The sequence below is a fragment of the Quercus suber genome, unplaced genomic scaffold (assembly GCF_002906115.3).
Source record: "Quercus suber isolate HL8 unplaced genomic scaffold, Cork oak 2.0 scaffold_596, whole genome shotgun sequence".
Lineage (NCBI taxonomy): Eukaryota > Viridiplantae > Streptophyta > Magnoliopsida > Fagales > Fagaceae > Quercus > Quercus suber.
Window position 1 is genome coordinate 17,151 of NW_027070040.1, and position 10,041 is coordinate 27,191.

General features: G+C 37.3%; 1 protein-coding gene across 1 annotated transcript; it reads left to right on the top strand.

The window, feature by feature from the left end:
• The first annotated feature begins 9,108 nt into the window (after nt 1–9,108).
• On the top strand, nt 9,109–9,588 carry LOC111999878 (TMV resistance protein N-like). Its single transcript, XM_024031992.2, has one exon. The coding sequence runs from the start codon at nt 9,109–9,111 to the stop codon at nt 9,586–9,588; it is 480 nt and encodes a 159-aa protein (XP_023887760.2).
• Nucleotides 9,589–10,041: the final 453 nt, after the last annotated feature.

Below are 10,041 nucleotides of genomic sequence, written 5' to 3' on the forward strand. Positions count from 1 at the left end.
AGGAGATTGGCATGTCGTACGTCTATGTACGATAGCAATAGGCTGTCCACCAGCAAAGCTTGCCCAAAGGGCTGCTAAGTAGTGTAGATGGGAGTGCAGCCAAGTATGAGGTGCGACGCTTGGAGTTGCACATTTGAATTCACGAATATTTCGGACTGGAGCACGAAGTTCAGATCCCTCACGTGCACTACTCTAATGTCCGGCCTAAACCTTCTCCGTCTGCAGTAAAATAATACAAGAACTGGTTAGTGCCTGTTTAAGCAAAACAATCACAAGAAAACACGAGTAAAAGAATAAAGGTGCTCGATACCGACCAACTTCACACGATGATAGTGGGCAGGGGAGCTCGTCCATAAGCCAGTTGCCGCTCACCCTAACATATTCCCTGGCTGAGTTTCTGTTAGAATCGAGTAGGCATGAAATAAGCCATACCCGTACATCCCTAGCCTTTAAGTAATAGTTAGACTTGAGATTGCCACACAAACTGTACATAAAGTTTATGTCATGGTGGTTTAATTATAACTCGTATATCCGATTTACCTACTGACGCAACTTACGACCCGGTGAAAATTGGAGGGAAGTTAATTAGGACACAAACCATAAAACCTAAGTGTACTAAGTAAAAGAGGGTCCACGGGTAACCTAACCCCTCCCTCTAGGATAGCCATCAAAAGGAAAAACGTTGTGTTGGACCCAGAACGTCGATGGAGAGCAATGTCGCCCTCGTGACAATAAGCCACAACCACATCCCCAAGGATGTTGAAAACCTCTCTAAAGTTAGCTAAAGACGCCTCAATAGATAGAAGACGAGAAAATCCCATTCTTAAACTCTAAAGCAAAGGAAAAAAATTGAAAGAGGAAGGAGTAGAGAAACTTACTGTGGGCTCTAGGAATGGGTGATCTTGATTGAAGGATTTATGCACTGGAGAAGAATGCTTGATATAGAGAAATTTTGAAGACTAGGGAAGCCAAGAGTGATCTAAAGGAGGAACATGGACTATTTATAGGATGGGAGCATTTAATGGAGTAGAGAGGCGAGAAAACCCTTTTAAATTCTTTTTGTAATCCCCACATGCGTAACCTTGGTTCACAAACCATCAGGTTATGATGGTGGTTAATCCTGACAGCTTGGCGTAACACTTTTATTGAGAGCGCATTAATGACCATCCTATCCATTCAGTAACTAACGCTTGAGCTTCCCGAGGGGTCTCTAGCGCTTGTCATCCTTGATTCATTCTCGGTAGCCAGACACAAATCAAGGGGGGGATATTGTACGGGGTAGGGCCCCAAGCCCGGTGGGCCTTGGGCCCTGTCCTTGTGGTATGGACCATAACCCCGACCCCTTGTACGGGACAGGGCCTCAGGCCCATTGGGCTTGGGCCCCAACCTTGTGGCACAATACCTGACCCTCTCCACAGTGGACCCGTGACCTTGACCCGGGCACACTTTGAGGCCAAATTTGAAGCCAAAAACCGAAATAAGACCATTCTGTCTTGAATGTCAAAAGTGAGTCCTTCCCGATCAACTCTAACTTGGTCGGGAGTGTTATTACTTAGAGGTATAAGGTCTCGGCAGCCTGGTATTGCCTTAGGTAATATCGTTGCCGAACAGCCTTTTAGAGGCAGGAATCAATCCCAATGCCATTACCACTATTCCCAATAGAACATCCACTTAGGACTAATGGAATTGGACCCCCACTCACACGAGTGAGATCAGGGAGTAATCATAATACCTCCATTTATCTCGAGCTATAAATAAGAGAATAGAGTGAGGAGTGGGGGTTGGCAATTCTGGAGAGAACAGAGAGAAATGAGCAACTATATCAAGAGAAAAGGAAGCAACTTTGTGAGGAAAAAGAGAAGGATTTGCAGAACAAGAGTGTGCAACTGGGTAGCATAGGATTACCCATAGTAAGAAATCAAAAGCCCACAATATAAATAGATTGTGAGCCCAAGTATAGGTAGAGCCTGTTAACCTTATACTGGGTGCACACAATTTATAAATTCAAGATACACCTAATAAAACCCAAATGTAGGACTCAACAAATGGCCACATAAAACATTCAAACAATTCAATCAAATTTAGGGTATTGTGTTGTGGTGCCCTCAAGTCTTTGTCTAGGAGTAGTGGAAATCCTTTCGACACAATAATGCTTCCATTATTATTATGATTAGTGCCCCATTTAATGATAGGGAGCATCTAATGACTAATTCCCCATCTTTTTCTCTTTAATAAAGTTAAACCATTAAAGTAATAACTTTGAAAAAAAAAAAAGTTGACTAACCCATCCCATTTTCTGTGCATTTGATATTTTGTCTGTATTCGCTTGCTTGTCTCATAGTGTCTTTAAAAAAAAATAAAGTTGAGGCTATTTGCAACTTTAAAATTAAATGGTTAGTTGTTGAGATTTAATAAATTTAGTTGATTTGTAGTCTTGTGTTGTTTTCATAATGCCGCAATAATTTGTACTTTGTAGATTAATATTGAACATATAATGAGATGATATATTCAACTTATATTTGATTTGTAGATTATGGGAAAGTTAACTACATTGTTTGATTTTTTTCAAAAGGAAATATTCAAATGATTTAGAAACCAATACTAGTAGTGCAACTTTGCCAACCACTAATATTAAGATTCCCATTCCGGTAAATGCCAATGTTCCAATTGAGGAAAATCATGACATCCCTATTGAGGAAAATGTCAATGTCCTTATTGAGGAAAATTCTCAAACAAAATTTCAAACGGTTGATATGAGTTCGTTGGAATTAAAACATGATCTTGGATTGCATAGTCATATGTTTTTTGGAGTTTCATAATGATATATATTTTTTTGTTTATATTTTTGCTCCTAACTCTGAGTCTTGACTCTGTCCTTGCATGTGGATTAGATAAATCAAAAGGCAAAATATGGATCATGTGGAAGACAAACAATCATGTGAAGATCAAAGGAATGGATGAGCATATGGATATCTGATCATGTTTGCATGGAAGTATGTGAACATTCAAAATTGTAAGCATGTGAACATCCAAACATGTGAGCATTTGAACAACCAAGAATGTGAACATTGAAGCATGTGGATATCCAAACATGTGAGCATAGGGACTATGAACATATGAAAATTTTTAGCATATGAACATGTGAACGAATAAGCATGTAAACATCCAAACATGTGATCTTATGAGCATATAAGCATGTGTGCATGTGAGCAACCAAGCACGTGAACATGAAAGCATATGAATATCCAAACATGTGAGCATATGGACATATGGACATGTGAATATCCAAGCATATGAGAACACATAAGCATCCAAGCATGAAGACATGTGAANTTCTAGTATGACCGGCAAGAGGAGGGGGAGTCAAATCCTTGCCTTGGGGCTGTTGAGGCTGAGCTGTAAGGCAGGTACTAGGCAAAAACCGGTCAGTGGTCATTGTACACTTGGTCACCATCTTGTCGCCTTGACCGACCTCTGCTTCCGAAGAATTAACCGACTTGGCTGCTGCTGGCTCGGCTACTTGAACTGGGGCTTCACACTTTCCAACGAGTACGTGGACTCTGCGGTTTTAGGATACAAGATCAGCTGAGGTATCCCTCATCAGTGCAAGAGACTCTGTGGTAGTATACCGGGGGTTGAAGACTTGGGCTTCACCAACAGTTAACTGAGGAGAAAGGAGATTGGCATGCTGTACGTCTATGTACGACAGCAGCAGGCTGTCCACCAGCAAAGCTTGCCCAAAGGTTTGCTAAGTAGTGTAGATGGGAGTGCAGCCAAGTATGAGATGCGACGCTTGGAGTTGCCCATTTGAATTCACGAATATTTCAGACTGGAGCACGAAGTTCAGATCCCTCACGTGCACTACTCTAATGTCTGGCCTAAACCTTCTCCGTTTGCAGTAAAATAATACAAGAACTGGTTAGTGCCTGTTTAAGCAAAAAAATCACAAGGAAAACACGAGTAAAAGAATAAAGGTGCTCGATACCGACCAACTTCACATGACGATAGTGGGCAGGGGAGCTCGTCCACAAGCCAATTGCCGCTCACCCTAACATATTCCCTGGCTGAGTTTCTGTTAGAATCGAGTAGGCATGAAATAAGCCATACCTGTACATCCCTAGCCTTTAAGTAATAGTTAGACTTGAGATTGCCACACAAACTGTACATAAAGTTTATGTCATGGTGGTTTAACTATAACTCGTATATCCGATTTAACCTACTGACGTAACTTACGACCCGGTGAAAATTGGAGGGAAGTTAATTAGGACATAAACCATAAAACCTAAGAGTACTAAGTAAAAGAGGGTCCACGGGTAACCTAACCCCTCCCTCTAGGATAGCCATCAAAAGGAAAAACATTGTGTTGGACCCAGAACATCGATGGAGAGCAATGTCGCCCTCGTGACAATAAGCCACATCCACATCCCCAGGGATGTTGAAAACCTCTCTAAAGTTAGCTAAAGACACCTCAATAGATAGAAGATGAGAAAATCCCATTCTTAAACTCTAAAGTGAAGGAAAAAAATTGAAAGAGGAAGGAGTAGAGAAACTTACTGTGGGCTCTAGGAATGGGTGATCTTGATTGAAGGATTTATGCACCGGAGAAGAATGCTTGATATAGAGAAATTTTGAAGACTAGGGAAGCCAAGAGTGATCTAAAAGAGGAACATGGACTATTTATAGGATGGGAGCATTTAATGGAGCAGAGAGGCGAGAAAACCCTTTTAAATTCTTTTTGTAATCCCCACATATGTAACCTTGGTTCACGAACCATCAGGTTATGATGGCGGTTAATCCTGACAGCTTGGCGTAACACCTCTATTGAGAGCGCATTAATGACCATCCTATCCATTCAGTAACTAACGCTTGAGCTTCCCGAGGGGTCTCTAGCGCTTGTCATCCTTGATTCATTCTTGGTAGCCGGACACAAATCAAGGGGGGGATATTGTACGAGGTAGGGCCCCAAGCCTGGTAGGCCTTGGGCCCTGTCCTTGTGGTATGGACCATAACCTCGACCCTTTGTATGGGACAGGGCCTCAGGCCTATTGGGCTTGGGCCCCAACCTTGTGGCACAATACCTGACGCTCTCCACAGTGGACCCGTGACCTTGACCCGGGCACACCTTGAGGCCAAATTTGAAGCCAAAAACCGAAATAAGACCATTCTGTCTTGAATGTCAAAAGTCAGTCGTTCCCGATCAACTCTAACTTGGTCGGGAGTGTTATTACTTAGAGGTATAAGGTCTCGGCAGCCTGGTATTGCCTTAGGTAATATCGTTGCCGAACAGCCTTTTAGAGGCAGGAATCAGTCCCAATGCCATTACCACTATTCCCAACAGAACATCCACTTAGGACTAATGGAATTGGACCCCCACTCACACGAGTGAGATCAAGGAGTAATCATAACAACTCCATTTATCTCGAGCTATAAATAAGAGAATAGAGTGAGGAGTGGGGGTTGGCAATTCTGGAGAGAACAGAGAGAAATGAGCAACTATATCAAGAGAAAAGGGAGCAACTTTGTGAGGAAAAAGAGAAGGATTTGCAGAACAAGAGTGTGCAACTGGGTAGCATAGGATTACCCATAGTAAGAAATCAAAAGCCCACAATATAAATAGATTGTAAGCCCAAGTATAGGTAGAGCCTGTTAACCTTATACTGGGTGCACACAATTTATAAATTCAAGATACACCTAATAAACACCAAATGTAGGACTCAACAAATGGCCACATAAAACATTCAAACAATTCAATCAAATTTAGGGTATTGTGTTGTGGTGCCCTCAAGTCTTTGTCTAGGAGTAGTGGAAATCCTTTCGACACAATAATGCTTCCATTATTATTATGATTAGTGCCCCATTTAATGATAGGGAGCATCTAATGACTAATTCTCCATCTTTTTCTCTTTAATAAAGTTAAACCATTAAAGTAATAACTTTGAAAAAAGAAAAGTTGACTAACCCATCCCATTTTCTGTGCATTTGATATTTTGTCTGTATTCGCTTGCTTGTCTCATAGTGTCTTTAAAAAAACAATAAAGTTGAGACTATTTGCAACTTTAAAATTAAATGGTTAGTTGTTGAGATTTAATAAATTTAGTTGATTTGTAGTCTTGTGTTGTTTTCATAATGCCGCAATAATTTGTACTTTGTAGATTAATATTGAACATATAATGAGATGATATATTCAACTTATATTTGATTTGTAGATTATGGGAAAGTTAACTACATTGTTTGATTTTTTTCAAAAGGAAATATTCAAATGATTTAGAAACCAATACTAGTAGTGCAACTTTGCCAACCACTAATATTAAGATTCCCATTCCGGTAAATGCCAATGTTCCAATTGAGGAAAATCATGACATCCCTATTGAGGAAAATGTCAATGTCCTTATTGAGGAAAATTCTCAAACAAAATTTCAAACGGTTGATATGAGTTCGTTGGAATTAAAACATGATCTTGGATTGCATAGTCATATGTTTTTTGGAGTTTCATAATGATATATATTTTTTTGTTTATATTTTTGCTCCTAACTCTGAGTCTTGACTCTGTCCTTGCATGTGGATTAGATAAATCAAAAGGCAAAATATGGATCATGTGGAAGACAAACAATCATGTGAAGATCAAAGGAATGGATGAGCATATGGATATCTGATCATGTTTGCATGGAAGTATGTGAACATTCAAAATTGTAAGCATGTGAACATCCAAACATGTGAGCATTTGAACAACCAAGAATGTGAACATTGAAGCATGTGGATATCCAAACATGTGAGCATAGGGACTATGAACATATGAAAATTTTTAGCATATGAACATGTGAACGAATAAGCATGTAAACATCCAAACATGTGATCTTATGAGCATATAAGCATGTGTGCATGTGAGCAACCAAGCACGTGAACATGAAAGCATATGAATATCCAAACATGTGAGCATATGGACATATGGACATGTGAATATCCAAGCATATGAGAACACATAAGCATCCAAGCATGAAGACATGTGAACATGTGGGCATATAAGCATGTGGACATCCAAGTATATGTGCACGTTACAATCCAAGCGCATGATCATTTAAGCTTGGTCCTCAAAGCTTGAGAGCGAACAAACATCCAAATGTGTGAACATCCAACCACATAAGCAAGTAAGCATTAAGACATATAACATGTCATCATCCAAGTGTGTGAGCATTGAGTATCCAACAATGTAGATGCATGAATGCCACATGCATGTGGATATCAAACAAAGTGTTTATTCTTAATGAAAGTTAATGACTAAGTCTTATGAATGAGTGACACTTAATTGGAATGAAGTTTTCGTCATTAGGCCTTGAATTTATTTTTGTAATAAACTTAACATTAATTATTAAATGCATTCTTAATCTTTAAGTATGCTCTTCCCACCATCGTACACTCTTGGTGCGATGGTTACTCCACAAATATAAGTGCTTGTGGTGTGGGGGTAAGGGCGGGGTTCAAATCTCAGAGGGAGCTTCACACACATATACACTTAGATTATGCTAGAGTAGAATTCTATCTTGTAAAAAAAAAAAAAAAAAAAAAAAAAAAAAAAAAAAAAAGTATTAACGAACTTTCTAATAAATACATTATAAAAAAAGACCTTTACTGAAGTTGTTAATAAATTAAATATCGGTTAATAATAAATATATTTATTTATTTACTTGAGAATAGGTTTACTAAGATCACTAAAATTAAATAATAATTTTAATTAAGCATGTCATATAGTATTTTATTTTTATCAACGACATAAGTTTAAAATCATTTAATATAAATAGTGATATTTTTGGAAATATCTTGAATTTTACTAATAGATTCTTAATAAGTGTACGTGGGTTTGGTAAAAACTATTTTTGTCAACTTATTTTATTATTTAACTTATTTTTGTTATTATTTATGAGTTTTATTGTATTTTTTGGTACTATTCATGTACCCCACTGTACTATTTTAGCCAACTTTTATCTTTATTTATAGTACTTTCAGTAAAAAAAAAAATTCAATTTCAACAAAATAAGCGATCAATAAAAAATTTTCAATTTCAATAAAATAAACTATCCCAAAACTAAGTTTACTATTCTAACATTATAAGGACTTTCATATGAAAGTTACATTTAAAGCAAATTCTTTTAGAGAAATGATATGTCTACAACATTTTTACAACAAATTCTAAGTAGCAAGTTGTTACTAGTTGTTATTATTGAAGCAAAAAAGTAATCTTAGTGTTAGTTTCAAATTTGAACCAATAACAACTAACCACCTGTAATTTGTTATAAAAATGTTATAAAATTGTTGTAAACGTAGCATCTCTCATTATTTTAATGATTAAAATGTACTTATTAGAGTGAATTACAAGACGAATATCTGTCTGTCTGTGTCTCTCTCTGTGCAAGATTCTAATTACTTATTTTTTATTTTATCATAGGTCTGGTTAATGTGTGTCCTAAGCCATCTATTTTTTAAAACATTTTCTCAGAAATTAAAAAAGTTGACAATATTTTTTTAATTTTCAAGAAATTTTTTTTAAAAAAAATAAAAATTATTGTGTATCTTTAAGGACACATTAACAAAATCCTTTTATCATTCTTTTCTCTCTCTCTCTCTCAAATTATTTAGACCGGACCGCCAGACCATCAAAAAATAAAGAGACTGGACCGCCAGTCATTCTCGTGGCTCTCGAGGGAGTTCGGAGCCCAGTTAAAAGGCAAAAAAGTAGATGTGATTGTGCTACAAAAGAAAAAACCGTCACTTCGAGCGCACCACAGCACAAACATAGCGTATAAGGTTTGTGTGTGTGGTGTGAAGAGATTGGTGGAAAATCTGTTTGGTGGAAAAACTGTCCCTCTAAACTCTTATAAATAAAAAAGGAAAGAAAAAAGCTTTAGCTTTAGGAGAAAAAAGGAAAGAAAAAAGCTTTAGCTTTAGGAGAAAAAGTAAAAGTGTGCAAGATTCTGTTAGTAAGTAATTAGAAGAATGATAAACTACGTACATAGGTTTAGGTAATTACATCAATTATTATTATATTATTATAAAGACGAGGACAATGCAATTTGTGCTTCTTGCTCATCACAAATGAGTGAATCTATCATGACTATGGCTTCCTCAACTAATCACCGTAAATGGAAGTACGATGTTTTCTTGAGTTTTAGAGGTGAGGATACCCGTAATAACTTCACAGGTCATTTATATAACTATTTGCTTCGTTCTGGTATTAATGTCTACAGAGATAGTGAGAAGCTTAAGAAGGGGGAAGAAATTTCTCCAGCTCTTCTCACAGCAATTGGAGAGTCCAGATTCTCACTTGTCATATTCTCTAGAAACTATGTATCATCTACATGGTGCCTAAATGAACTTGTTGAGATTCTTCAATGTGTGAAATCAAAGGGTCACCTTATGCATCCCATTTTTTATGATGTTGATCCGTCAGACCTTCGTTACCAGAAGGGGGATCTTGAAGCAGAGTTTGACAAACACGAGAAAAGATTCCAATCTAACTCTGAAATTGTTCAAAAATGGAGGAATGCTCTAACTGAAGCAGCCAATTTGTCTGGATGGCATTTAGGAAATGGGTAACCACTCTTAACCCTTTATTCTTCATTTTTATGATATATTTTAAAGCACATAATTTAGGAAAAACACAAAATATAGGTCGTTATACAAGTTTGATTCCACTTTGGTAGTGGATAAATTATCTTTAATCCCTATTTTTTTATGTGAAAAATGTTAATACCTCTTTGGTGAAGGTAGAGTTAAGGAAATCGTAGTAAACAAGTGGAAAATAAGGTAAATGATGAAGTTAAACTTAGAGCTGGGTCGACCCAAGTGTAATTGAGAGTTGGATCAACTGAGAGAGAGGTGATGCTCTCTATAAGTCCCTATACATAAGTTCGGTTGACTAAATGTTGACCAAACGTCAATTGAGATTATATAAAATTGCGTTTTCTGCAATTTTGTGTTCAAAAGTTGTACCACTTGAAATATAAACGTTTGTGGATGTTAAAAAAATGTTTCAAACTATTTTTTTTT